The 14368-nt window shown below is 46.2% G+C and overlaps 1 protein-coding gene across 1 annotated transcript in view; it reads left to right on the forward strand.

The window, feature by feature from the left end:
- The window catches only part of LOC143989044 (cytochrome P450 2K4-like), a 52968-nt gene extending 43708 nt beyond the window's left edge, over positions 1-9260 (forward strand). Inside the window, exon 9 of the mRNA XM_077489047.1 lies at positions 9043-9260. Coding sequence (XP_077345173.1) covers positions 9043-9227 — 185 coding nt within the window. The 3' untranslated portion in view covers positions 9228-9260. The remainder of the gene's footprint in view (positions 1-9042) is intronic.
- Positions 9261-14368: the final 5108 nt, after the last annotated feature.

Below are 14368 nucleotides of genomic sequence, written 5' to 3' on the forward strand. Positions count from 1 at the left end.
CCTGTGAACGCAAAGCTGAAAGGAGTGCCGGGCCAGTGTGGCTCTTTGCTTCCAGGCACAACAGACGCAGCACGGCATGGCAACGTCTCACCTGGCATGTGGAATAGGTTCTGGGGAGCTTGGGCGGTGCAGTGGAAGAGACGCTAGCAGCGGAAAAGGAGGAGGCAGCTGAGGAGGAGAGGGAGGAGGATGGAGTAGGAGGAGGAGAAGAAGAGTCAGGCCTGCATGCAATCCGTGGCGGTAAAACCAAATCTACACGGGTGCCACGGGTTACATGCTTGACGGCCGTCAGAAGGTTCACCCAGTGGGCAGTAAAACTGATATACCTTCCCTGCCCGTGTTTGCTAGACCACGTGTCTGTGGTCAGATGTATCTTGGCACCGACACTGTGTGCCAGAGATACATTCACTTGCCGCTGAACATGGCCATATAGCTCTGGGATGCCCTTCTCTGAGAAATACTTCCTTCCTGGGACCTTCCATTGTGGTGTTCCAATGGCCACAAATTTGCGAAAGGCCTCCGAGTCCACCAGTTTATATGGCAGTAGTTGGCGGGCTATGAGTTCTGACAAGCCAGCCGCCAACCGTTGGGCAAGAGGGTTATCCGGCGTCATCATTTTTTTACGCTCAAACATTAGGCCCACGGAAGCCTGCCTTTTTGCAGAAAAATGTGAGCTTGGCGTGATGGAAGGTGGAGTGGAGGACAATTGTGAGGAGAGAGGAGAAGGAGAAGTAGAAGACGAGGCTGGACGGTGAGAGCCTGCAGTGTGGCTTTGTGTGTTCCGTTGCTCCCACTGGGCTCGGTGATGGCTGCTCATGTGCCTTCTTAAGGCGGTCGTCCCTAGGTGAGTATTGGGCTTACCGCGACTAACGCGTTGACTGCAAAGATTGCAGATGGCAACGCTATTGTCAGCAGCGGACACGTTAAAAAAAGCCCACACTGCGGAGCCATGTGCCGGTGTCCTGGGAGCGCCAGATGTGACCGTACATGGTCGATGACTCGCTCCTGATACATTTGCAGTCTGCTTTGTCCCTGCTGTGCAATGTAAGTCATTGCTGCTTCTCCTCCCTATCTGCTGGTCCATATCTCCCTCTGAACTCCCCTCCTCTTCCTCTCTTGTGGGCACCCACGTGACATCACTAGACACGTCATCATCAACGTCACCTTCCCCACCGCTATAAGTAGAGATCTCGGAGTAGGCAGCAACACCGGGGACCAACCTCCTCCTTGGGCTGATCTGGGTACTGGCGTCAGACTGCTGAGTAGCGCTTGTTGCTACCTCCTCTTCCTGATCCAATACCAAGAGTGGCTGCGCATCAGAAATGTCCTCTTGATATGGATCGGAAAATAATTCCAGTGACTCAAGCGGAAGGTATGTGGTGGTGGTGGTGGTGGTCGTGTTGTTGGTGGTAGTGTCTTTGGGGGTGCACATAGCAGAGAGTGAAGAAGAGGGTGCAGATCGAGAGGATGAGGAGGGTGCAGAAGAGTAAGGCTGAGCGAGCCACTCAACCAAGTCTGGTGCATCCTTTAAAGTAATTGAACGCACCTTCTGCAACTTCCCACTTTGGCTCAAGCCTGTTGCTCCTGCCCTACCCCTACCACCCCTGCGGAAGGGCCTGCCTCTTCCTCTGCCTGTCATTTTTTAAATGACCCTGTGACAAAACTCTTAGTCCCTATACCGATGAAGGACTGCTGCAGTATAGGGCAGCGGTCAGCAGTGGTGCACGTCAACCCTATCTATTGTGGACCGATAGCGGTCCTTACAGAACAGCAGACTGTACCGCACTCAAGCCTATGTACCGTAGCACCCTATACCAAGATACCAGTCCTTATAAGAACTTTTGTGGACCAAGCAGGTTGTGTATTAGTGTTTAGCAGACTGTACGTCAGTCCCTATACCGCTGAAGGACTGCTGCAGTATAGGGCAGCGGTCAGCAGTGGTGCACGTCAACCCTATCTATTGTGGACCGATAGCGGTCCTTACAGAACAGCAGACTGTACCGCACTCAAGCCTATGTACCGTAGCACCCTATACCAAGTTACCAGTCCTTATAAGAACTTTTGTGGACCAAGCAGGTTGTGTATTAGTGTTTAGCAGACTGTACGTCAGTCCCTATACCGCTGAAGGACTGCTGCAGTATAGGGCAGCGGTCAGCAGTGGTGCACGTCAACCCTATCTATTGTGGACCGATAGCGGTCCTTACAGAACAGCAGACTGTACCGCACTCAAGCCTATGTACCGTAGCACCCTATACCAAGTTACCAGTCCTTATAAGAACTTTTGTGGAACAAGCAGGTTGTGTGTTAGTGATTAGCAGACTGTACGTCAGTCCCTATACCGCTGAAGGACTGCTGCAGTATAGGTGAGCGGTCAGCAGTGGTGCACGTCAACCCTATCTATTGTGGACCTATAGCGGTCCTTACAGAACAGCAGACTGTACCGCACTCAAGCCTATGTACCGTAGCACCCTATACCAAGTTACCAGTCCTTATAAGAACTTTTGTGGAACAAGCAGGTTGTGTGTTAGTGATTAGCAGACTGTACGTCAGTCCCTATACCGCTGAAGGACTGCTGCAGTATAGGTGAGCGGTCAGCAGTGGTGCACGTCAACCCTATCTATTGTGGACCGATAGCGGTCCTTACAGAACAGCAGACTGTACCGCACTCAAGCCTATGTACCGTAGCACCCTATACCAAGTTACCAGTCCTTATAAGAACTTTTGTGGACCAAGCAGGTTGTGTATTAGTGTTTAGCAGACTGTACGTCAGTCCCTATACCGCTGAAGGACTGCTGCAGTATAGGGCAGCGGTCAGCAGTGGTGCACGTCAACCCTATCTATTGTGGACCGATAGCGGTCCTTACAGAACAGCAGACTGTACCGCACTCAAGCCTATGTACCGTAGCACCCTATACCAAGTTACCAGTCCTTATAAGAACTTTTGTGGAACAAGCAGGTTGTGTGTTAGTGATTAGCAGACTGTACGTCAGTCCCTATACCGCTGAAGGACTGCTGCAGTATAGGTGAGCGGTCAGCAGTGGTGCACGTCAACCCTATCTATTGTGGACCGATAGCGGTCCTTACAGAACAGCAGACTGTACCGCACTCAAGCCTATGTACCGTAGCACCCTATACCAAGTTACCAGTCCTTATAAGAACTTTTGTGGACCAAGCAGGTTGTGTATTAGTGTTTAGCAGACTGTACGTCAGTCCCTATACCGCTGAAGGACTGCTGCAGTATAGGGCAGCGGTCAGCAGTGGTGCACGTCAACCCTATCTATTGTGGACCGATAGCGGTCCTTACAGAACAGCAGACTGTACCGCACTCAAGCCTATGTACCGTAGCACCCTATACCAAGTTACCAGTCCTTATAAGAACTTTTGTGGAACAAGCAGGTTGTGTGTTAGTGATTAGCAGACTGTACGTCAGTCCCTATACCGCTGAAGGACTGCTGCAGTATAGGGCAGCGGTCAGCAGTGGTGCACGTCAACCCTATCTATTGTGGACCGATAGCGGTCCTTACAGAACAGCAGACTGTACCGCACTCAAGCCTATGTACCGTAGCACCCTATACCAAGTTACCAGTCCTTATAAGAACTTTTGTGGACCAAGCAGGTTGTGTATTAGTGTTTAGCAGACTGTACGTCAGTCCCTATACCGCTGAAGGACTGCTGCAGTATAGGGCAGCGGTCAGCAGTGGTGCACGTCAACCCTATCTATTGTGGACCGATAGCGGTCCTTACAGAACAGCAGACTGTACCGCACTCAAGCCTATGTACCGTAGCACCCTATACCAAGTTACCAGTCCTTATAAGAACTTTTGTGGAACAAGCAGGTTGTGTGTTAGTGATTAGCAGACTGTACGTCAGTCCCTATACCGCTGAAGGACTGCTGCAGTATAGGGCAGCGGTCAGCAGTGGTGCACGTCAACCCTATCTATTGTGGACCGATAGCGGTCCTTACAGAACAGCAGACTGTACCGCACTCAAGCCTATGTACCGTAGCACCCTATACCAAGTTACCAGTCCTTATAAGAACTTTTGTGGAACAAGTGAGTTGTGAATGTTTAGCAGACTGCAGCAGAAGGGCAGCAGTCAAGTATAATATCCTTTCTATATTTGGAAGAAAGAATATTATACATGTACAAGCCTATTACTGTACCACTGATACCAGTCCTGAAAAGAACCTTTGTGGAACTAATAATAACAGCAAGTCTTTAAAATTACCCTCACTGCCTGACAACACTGCTTCCTTCCTGTCCCTATACAAATTGGCAAAAAAAGAGAACGATTAGTGGTTACTGGAACAGCTCTTTTGTGGACCTTGATAGTAACAGCTAATGATGATGATGATGATGATGATGATGAAAGACTAATCTGGCTGTCCCTGTAGCATACACCGTCCTTTCCCTTTCTCTAAACTAACAAAAGACACTCAGGCTGCTGCAAGAATCAGCAGCACAGCAAACCTATCAACACCTAACACCTATACCAGTCCTGAAAAGAACTTTTGTGTACCAAATAGCTAGTGGTTTATCTCTCCCTACTCCACACAGGAACCTGTCCCTATCGTAACAGAAGAAAGAATGTAAAATGGCCACCGGATCGGGTGTATTTATAGGTTAGGGGGAATGTACAAGTGTCCATGTGCTGTCATGTCTCAATTGGCTGTCCTGTATCACATGATAAACGTGTCACCAAAGGTTAAAGTTCTTGTATACATTAAACACGTAAGTCCGCCGCGGCGAACGACGGAAAAAGGCGTTCGAACGTGCGGACCGCGAATGTCGGAAATTCGCCGCGAAACGACCGCCGGGCGAACCGTTCGGCCATCACTATTCCTCAACTTGAAAAAAGTGTTCAAGAATTTTTGGGAAAACCCAAATGGAGAGGGAACGTTCCCTCTCCATTTGGGTTTTCCCAAAAATTCTTGAATATTTCTAACTGGGATGAGGTGCCATATTTTTTAGGTGTTGATGGAAGCTTGAATCAAATCTTTAAAAAATAAAAAAAGTGTATTTTTGAGATTATGTCTCTGGGTAATCTTTTTGGATTATGTGTGGGTTTAGGCAGCCTGTGTGCCCAGTCAATTGACAGTTCCTGTTGTGGAACTGTAGGAACTAGTGCAGTTATCATTTCCCTTAAGAATTTCTTCAGATCCTGGAGTATAAGATTTTCTGGGATCCCCCAAACCTTAATATTATTCCTTCTAGACCTATCCTCTATGTCTGCCACTTTCAAGCTTAAGTTTTTTAAATCATCTTCTACTTCAAAATGGGCTTTAACCAGGTCATTGTGGGTGTCAGTGAAGTCGCACATTTTATTTTCTATATAGTCTACTCTGTCACCAATGACATTAATGTCTCTTTTGGACTGTTGGACAGTTCATTTTTTTTTTATCTCAGACTTTCCAGCATAGAGGAGAGATGTGGGGATTTATAGACCCCAGATCTCTCTGTAAAGAGGATCTGTCATGCCCTATTCCTATTAAAAGGGATGTTTACAGGAGAAAAATTGAAAAATAAAAAATAAAGGGAAAGTATAAAAAAATAAAATAAACAACAGTTGTTGTGGAACTTCAAGTCCCATCATGCCTCTGCCTATGGGAACCATGCTGTCAGCCTTGCAATTCTTCATAGGAATTGTAGTTCCGTAACAGCTGGAGGGTCGCCAATTTGACCTGTGCCCTAGGGTCTCTGCTAAAATATATATATAATGTTTAGGAGTTCCAAGTAATTTTCTAGCAAACAAATAGGATTTTTACATGTAGGGGAGAAATGCCAGACATGGCCTGGTATGGAAGTAGTTAAAACATTCCTGAAACAAAAGTTTTGGATCAAAACTTGCCAGCTTTGTGCAAACATGTCCCAGCCTGTGATTTCAAAGCAGCCCTGCAAGAATGAAGTTTCTTCCTCCCTCCAGACCTGGACAGTTTTAATAATTGGGCTTGCTCTGTAAACTAGAGGTTTGTGAGATGTAATCATCATCAGTGAGATGTGATCTGATAGAACAAGAACAAGGTAGCTTTGTATACGCCAGGGATATTTGTATATACATACATGGTACAATATGTTATTTTCCCTTATAGGGTATTTTGTTCTCATTGGTGTAAAAATTGGACTACATATGAGATATTCCAAATCTGGAATATCTGTAGCTGTGCACCAGTGAAAACAAGTGTATTGGTTCTGCAACATTCCCACATAAAAGCTCCACCCGGTGCTCAGATCTCGAGGCTGCTGACACCTCCAACTTACCAGAACAAGGAAAGGGCTGGTCGGCACTCAGGATGACATCCAAAATAGTATTCATTTATTAAATACATGTACAGACCTGTGTGTTTCGGACGTTAGTCGATAGTCATAACGTGTAGGCTGTTTTACAGCTCTGTACATGTATTTAATAAAGGAATACTATTTTGGATGTCATCCTGAGTGCTGACCATCCCTTTCCTTAGCTATGCACCAGTGATTGTTTTCACATTGACAGATTCCTTCACATTTAGATTTCGGAGTCTGCCTTCCTGTCTGCTTGGTAGACATAGCAGGCTGTTAAACCAATAAACATCATCATAAATTGAGCTATTCAGCCAAGTCTTTGTAAATGACTATCACACAGCTGTTCATTTTGTCTGTAGTAATTCTTAGGCTGAATTTGTTGATCTTGTTGGTGAGTGATCGAGAGTTGCTGAGAAAGATACTTGGCAAAGCTGTTCTGTGAGAATACGCTTCTAGCCTAGCTCATGGGTCACCTCTCTTACCCCACTTTTGCTTCCAATGCTTTCACCACCCTCATTGCTTCTCAGTGAGATGGTAATAATTCCAGTGAAAGTTTAAAAAAAGGGGGGTGTGTGCGCTTACTTATTAAACCCCAAAATAAGAGAAAAAAGACAATCTTATAAACACAATCTTATAAAATGACCAAGTGTAAATCAATGTGAGAATATGTGAAACATCAAAAGTGGTCAATAAAAAAGTGGATCAACTCAAACAATTAAAAATTGCGGGTATGTGCAAGAACTAATTAAGATTACTACATGCAACAAAAAGGTGCATAAAACCTGTGCATATAATACTCGAAACAAATCAGTGAATCACAGCGGTAAAAAAATTTAAATAAAATGCAATATGATGTAAACCATATATGTGAAGCACAATCGTGTCAGTGCATCAAACTAAAGTGTCCCAAATAGCATCCAATAAAGACATGCCACTAAAGATTAAAAAATCGCCGCACAGATAAAGCGTCAATCGGGTTGAAGTGCAAAGTGCCAAACGTGAAACGATCCTCTGGTGGTGATCCGTGCCAGTGGTTGTGCTATCACTAGGTAATTACCTCCCTGCTGCGGGATTAAGCAGCAAAACAGACACACGGGGCAATCAGGAAACAGAGGATGATCCAGGTGATGGCTGTACAATGGAATCTTGGAGATGACACAAATATATCCAGTTTCCTTGTGTATGGTCACCAGGCTCAAAAGGATAAACCGAGAGATACCGCCATAGTGTAGTATTTTTAAAACAATTTTATTAAAAGTAAAAATAACTACTCACAAGAGGATGGACATGTAAAGCACAGCAGACCGCCGAGCAACTAGCCCGGATGTAAACGTCACTTCCGGCTCCTACGCGTTACGTCAACAATAGGACTTCAACTTCAACATCCCAGTTGAAGTCCTATTGTTGACGTAACGCGTAGGAGCCGGAAGTGACGTTTACATCCGGGCTAGTTGCTCGGCGGTCTGCTGTGCTTTACATGTCCATCCTCTTGTGAGTAGTTATTTTTACTTTTAATAAAATTGTTTTAAAAATACTACACTATGGCGGTATCTCTCGGTTTATCCTTTTGAGCCTGGTGACCATACACAAGGAAACTGGATATATTTGTGTCATCTCCAAGATTCCATTGTACAGCCATCACCTGGATCATCCTCTGTTTCCTGATTGCCCCGTGTGTCTGTTTTGCTGCTTAATCCCGCAGCAGGGAGGTAATTACCTAGTGATAGCACAACCACTGGCACGGATCACCACCAGAGGATCGTTTCACGTTTGGCACTTTGCACTTCAACCCGATTGACGCTTTATCTGTGCGGCGATTTTTTAATCTTTAGTGGCATGTCTTTATTGGATGCTATTTGGGACACTTTAGTTTGATGCACTGACACGATTGTGCTTCACATATATGGTTTACATCATATTGCATTTTATTTAAATTTTTTTACCGCTGTGATTCACTGATTTGTTTCGAGTATTATATGCACAGGTTTTATGCACCTTTTTGTTGCATGTAGTAATCTTAATTAGTTCTTGCACATACCCGCAATTTTTAATTGTTTGAGTTGATCCACTTTTTTATTGACCACTTTTGATGTTTCACATATTCTCACATTGATTTACACTTGGTCATTTTATAAGATTGTGTTTATAAGATTGTCTTTTTTCTCTTATTTTGGGGTTTAATAAGTAAGCGCACACACCCCCCTTTTTTTAAACTTTTACATATTGAGAGTCCACTCATATAGTGATTGCTGCTGCTTTTTGTTTTTACCTCCCCCCATTTTACATAGAGCGCGGAAGCTTACAGATATACAATAATTCCAGTGAACTACAATGTGTGTAGAAACTCTGATCAAGCAAAGCCCAGAGTGTGACTCTGATGTACAGTATACCTCTGATACTCAGCAATTCCTCAGGTCCATAAAATATTTGCATTAGCTGCCTGTAACAAACATCCTGACTGTTATTGAGAATCCTAGAGGCCATGATGCTGAGCCTGCATGTGCTGCCAAGCAACTTTCAGTCATTAGTCAATGAATTTACATCTTGGCCTTTTATTTTCCATCATTCTTCTATGTTTTATGTGCATGTGGTGCCATAGTGTATATAATATGGTAAAAAAAGTATGCAAAAGTCACACTAAAGTAAGCATTACGAAAAAAAATCGAATGTACACAAATAATCATTATTATTATTTTTTTGTTTGTTTAAATCTCTTTGGCAGCCTTCATACACTTTGAGAATCTCTCCTCTCTGATTTCCATAGGTCGGAGGTCTTGCCCTGGAGAAACACTAGCAAAAATGGAGCTGTTCCTTTTCTTCACTAGCTTAATGCAGAAATTTACGATTCATGCTGCACCTGGTGTGATCAACCTCCATGTCAAATCGTCAGTTGGCCTTACAGTTACACCGTTATCTCCAAAGATCTGCTGTGTTCCACGGTCCTACTAATAAATCCATACTAATAAATGAATTGTCACTCTTCCTTGTATTTCCTTAATTTCCACTGCTCTGTAGTGCTGTACAATGCTACTCCTCCCTTACCAATATGCTCTAAGGGGATCTTACCCAAAAGAGAACATCAATGTTGTTTAGGTCCGCTCTCATGCACTGATTAATACAGCCTAGACGAGGGGTGCCAAAACTTTTGAACAGCGAGGGCCATCAAAGCGACTTGGTAACCGGTTGCGGGCCAAAATAAGTGTAATGGGCTGATAACAGGTCTGTATCTATGCTGCATATGCAGAACAGATATGGACACAGCCCATGCTACTCTATGGGCTCTCCAATTCAATCTGACAGAAGGGGACGGTTCCCCTTCCCTTTTTTTTTATTTTATTTTTTTGCATATTGGATTGAAGGTAAGCAGAGGTAAATGGACATAGAGGTGAATGGAGAGTCCGATTGGGTTCTAAGGTTGCTTTGGCAATGATGCGCCACGTGCACCTGTGGCTATGGATCAGTGAAGGGTAACCCGCAGGTGCAGGATTAGTTTAACAGCAGCCTAGTAACCATTGAAGAACAGATATGCCCATATATACACTGATTTCAGTAGCAAACACACCTTTAATAATAGTCTTCTATTCAGTTTTCCCCAGCTGTTGCTGTCCCAGGCAGAGAGTGCATTTGGTATTGATTGTGACAGGAGCTGGCGCTTTACAGGAAGCATTAGCTTATGTGGCTCTGCTCTGCAGCTTCTTGCTTTCTCTACCGCTGGCTTAATTCACAACACTGATGCTCTAGGATGGTGGGTCGGCAAAATGTGATCTGGGCTTGTCAAACCACCATCCCAGAGCAGGAGGTCATGGGCCACATAGGAGGGCTCCGTGGGTCACTGGTTGGGCACCCCTGGCCTAGAGTTTCCATATATTGGCCTCCAATTTTCTCTGAGACAATTACAGGCACAACAGTTTACAGGGATCGTCTGAAAGTGGACAGAGTAGGAGTATAGAGTTTTAGAGGATGGGAGAGGCTTGGGAAAAGTTCTGGAGGCATTGATAAAGAAGCTAGAGAGCAGGAGCTTTGGGTGGAAGGAAGAGAAATATTTGATTGGTATTTTGAGACTAGGTTGGTGATTTAGCTGGGAGCCGAGTTGTGGGTGGCTTTGTAGGTTATTGTTGGTATCTTGAAATTAATTTGTTGGGTGAGCGGAAGCCAGTGGAGGGATTGGCAGAGAGGGATAGCAGGCGCTGAGTGGTTTGTTAGATGGATGTGCCTGGCAGCAGCATTCATGGACTGAAGGGGCAAAGCCTATGTAAAGGTAAGCCAATGAGAGGGAATTGCAGTAGTTGAGGCGAGAAATGACCAGTGAGTGAATTGTGGTTTCATTGGTTAGAAAGGGGCATGTCTTAGAGATGTTGCGAACGTTAAGGCAGCAAGATTGGACAGCAATTGGATGTGGGGCCGAAAGGACAGTTCAGAGTCCAGGATTACACCTTGGACCATGGCATAGGGGTACGGATTGATAGATTAGCTGTTGATTTTGACAAAGAAGTCAAGGGAAGGGGCACGAGGGGGAGGAAATATTATTAGCTCGGTTTTGGATAGATTAAGTTTGAGAAAGTGGTGTGACATCCAGACTGAGGGTTGAGGTGTGCAGATACTGTAGCTGTTGCATAGTTGTTCTGTATGTTAGTGCTCCTTCCTTACTAATGTGCTCCAAGGGGTGCCATTAGACAGAAGAGGAGATCCAAAATCTTCAGGTCTGCTTATCTGCAAAGACTTTGGCAGTCTTCGGTAGCTGTCTGCAAGCCTCTGAATTAACTGCAGGGCACAACGCATGTCTGCCCATGTCCATACTGTAAAGGCTTGGACCACAACATGTGTAACACAGCAAGAGTTGGGGCCTGCAGACAGTTGTTGATGACTGTCAAAGTCAGCACAGGAAATTAAAGTGATATTAAATTGAAAGAAAAAGTAATCTTTCTCTGCAGACATTTACCTATAGGTTACCTATAAGGATGAGCTGAACACCCCCCGGTTTGGTTCGCACCAGAACCTGCGAACAGACCTAAACTTCGTGTGAACTTTAGAACCCTATTAATGGGACTCGAACGTTCAAAATCGAAAGTGCTAATTTTAAAGGCTAAGATGCAAGTTACTGCCATTGAAAGTCATTGATAAATAAGAAAAAAAAAAAAAGTGTGGGGTTCCCCCAAATTCAATAACCAGGCCCTTCAGGTCTGGTATGGATATTAAGGGGAACCCCGCGTGAAATAAAAAAAAAAATGACGTGGGGTTCCCCCTAAATATCCATACCAGACCCTGTCATACTAACCTACTCTGTGCAGTGGCTGTTTGCACAGAGCAGCCCAGATCCCCCTCTTTGGCGCTCCTGCCCCCCCTCCTGCCAAGTGCTAACGTAGCAAGCAGCATCCTATGGGGGCACCCAAGCAAGTTCACTCTCAAGCTGCTGCTCTGTTAGTCCATTCAGACACAGAGCATGGCTCGGCCCTGCCCCTGCTCTCTCCTCTTTGGCTCACTGGCTGTGAGGAGGCAGAGACCCGGGAGAGCCACAGCTCTCGTGCACATTACTGGAACGAGATGAGACTCAGGTAAGTATTAGGGGGGCTGTTTCACACAGAAGGTTTTTCCACCTTCATGCATAGAGTAAATTAAGGTAAAAAACCCTGAGCCTTTACAACCACTTTCACAATGAGAGTCTTCACTGAGGTCTCTCTCTGTTGTAGTCAGCTATGGCAGGATTCTGTTCTTTTCCTCATACACCTGGTTGTTTCCAGCCAATCCTCCCCTCTTTCCTTGTACTTTTTTCTCTGCCCCATCTGCTGCAGCGGAAAAAAATACAATCCCTGCCACCCACATGCCCAGCGTCTAAATGCAAGCTTGTAAAAGCTGTTGGCTCTCCAACTTCTGCCTTTCAGCTTGGTGGATTCTGCCCCTTCCGTGAATTCGCACAATGTGCTGTACCACAATGGCAGGTTCCCAGTCGCTACTACTTTTCACATAGGGCCGTTCCATCTCTCTACCATCACATGGAAGGGAATGTTCTGGCATTGTTGGGCAAGGCAGTCAGCCGTAAAATCCACCTTGCTGCTGACACATGGTCCAGCAAGCATGGGCCGGGATGATATATTTTGTTCACAGCACACTGGGTAACGCTGCTTGCAACTAAAAAGGATGCAGGACAGGGCTCGGTGGTGCAGCTTGTTGTGCCCCCACATCTCCATACAGCTGATGGTGATGATGCCAGACCTGTGAGCTCTACCCCCTCCTCCTTTGCCTCCTCCGCCACCTCCATGCCCACCTTTGCAGAATTGTCCTATGAACATCAAGTACCCCCTAAGTGTTCAAAGGGCTATTCCATGAGCCAGGCTAAAAGTTTCAGCTGGTGTGTTTAGGGGACAGGAACCACACCAGAGCAGAGATTCTTGCAGCTCTGCAGGGACAGGCCCAGAGGTAGTTCGCACCACGCCAGCTGGAGTCAGGAATGGTGGTGTGCGATAATGGCTCAAACCTCCTGTCCGCCCATAGACAGGGAAAGTGGACACATGTGCCATGCCTGCCACATGTCCTCAATTTGGTGGTGCAGCATTTCCTAAATATGTACCCTGGGTTACAAGATGTGCTAAAGCTGGCCAGAAAAATCTGTAGCCCTTTCAGGCAATCATACACAGCCAAATTCAGCGGGAATTCCAGCTGCCCGTAAACTGCCTGATTTAAGACATGCCCACCAGGTGCAACTCGACTTTGGCAATGCTGCAGCAGCTATACATGTAGCAGAGGGCCGTCAAGGAGTACCTATGTTAATACGACACAACGACAGGCTCAAGCCACCTTGGCTTTTTTCCCCACACCAATGGCTGATCATTTAAGGATGCATGCACTGTATTGTTACCATTTGAGGAGGCCACAAAGATGGTGAGCAGTGACAGTGAATGCATCAGTTACACAATACCTGTTGTGTTCCTGCTGGAGCAGACTCTCCATGGCATTATGGACAGGGCACTGGAGGCAGAGCAGCAGGAGGAGGAGTGCTTCCTTTCCTCTCAAGGCTCAATTTTTCCAGACACCATCATTCCTGTCACAGAACACACAGGAGGAGAGAGGGGAAGAGGATGAGGAGGAGGATTCGGACACTTTCATAGGCCAGAATCCTGGAATGAGTGGTGATGATGGGATGGGTGGTGATGATGAGATGGGATGAGTGGCAGCGGTGGTGGGATGGGGTGAGTGGTGGTGATGGGACCGGATGGGTGGCAGTGGTGGTGAGATGGGTGGCGGTGGTGGATGGATGAGTGGCAGCAGTGATGGTATGGGATGAGTGGCAGCCGTGGTGGGGTGGGATGAATGGCGGTGGTGGTGGTGGTGGGATGGGATGAGTGGCAGCGGTGATGGGTGGCCACCCTCCCATCTCACAGTGGCGGAACGGACTGCGGGTGTTAAATTTCAGTTCCACTCAATCCCAGCGTGTTCCACTGGCCAATTATTGATGATCACTTGATCAGAGGTTCCCACGCCACTCTTTCCTTCTAAGCTGGGACCTTGCTTGTACAGTGAGCAGAGATATCTCCACCCACAGTGTAATTTTCCTTTCATTGCAGAATGCAGAGAGAATTCTGTGCACAGCATCTTGCTGCATGCTCTGTAACCAAGGAACATTAAAGAGACATTAGTCTTGTCCCCATGGCTTGGATCCCAGCAGCATACAGCTCAGGATGCAGCTGCTGTGGGGCAGCTGGCAAATATGCTCTCTGCATAACCTTGTCGGTGTGCGGAGGAGACAGGCTGCCATGTGACTCCCAGCCACTGATGAAAGGCTACACTTGCCTAGCTGTGGCACTGTGGATGGACACTCTGGGGGGGGGGCGGGGTTTGGATCACCCTTAACTACACCCCTGCTGGCTAAAGCGACATGGCAGCACAGCGCCGAACACGACTGATGTGCGTTTAAGGCTGGAGCCTACCTTGCCTATCGGTAACGTCGGCTCTGGGAAGACATTAGGAGTCTGCTAGTTCAATTACAATACAGTTGAACACAGAAGAAAGAGGAGGGCCCTGCTCATGGAGTTTTACAATCTAAAGGGAGGAGGATGTGGTACAAAAGGTAGTAGCTGCGGGGAAGATAAGATGGA

Source organism: Lithobates pipiens, unplaced genomic scaffold, assembly GCF_037356315.1.
Source record: "Lithobates pipiens isolate NorthernLeopardFrog02 unplaced genomic scaffold, aLitPip1_a1.2 Scaffold_18, whole genome shotgun sequence".
Classification (NCBI taxonomy): domain Eukaryota; kingdom Metazoa; phylum Chordata; class Amphibia; order Anura; family Ranidae; genus Lithobates; species Lithobates pipiens.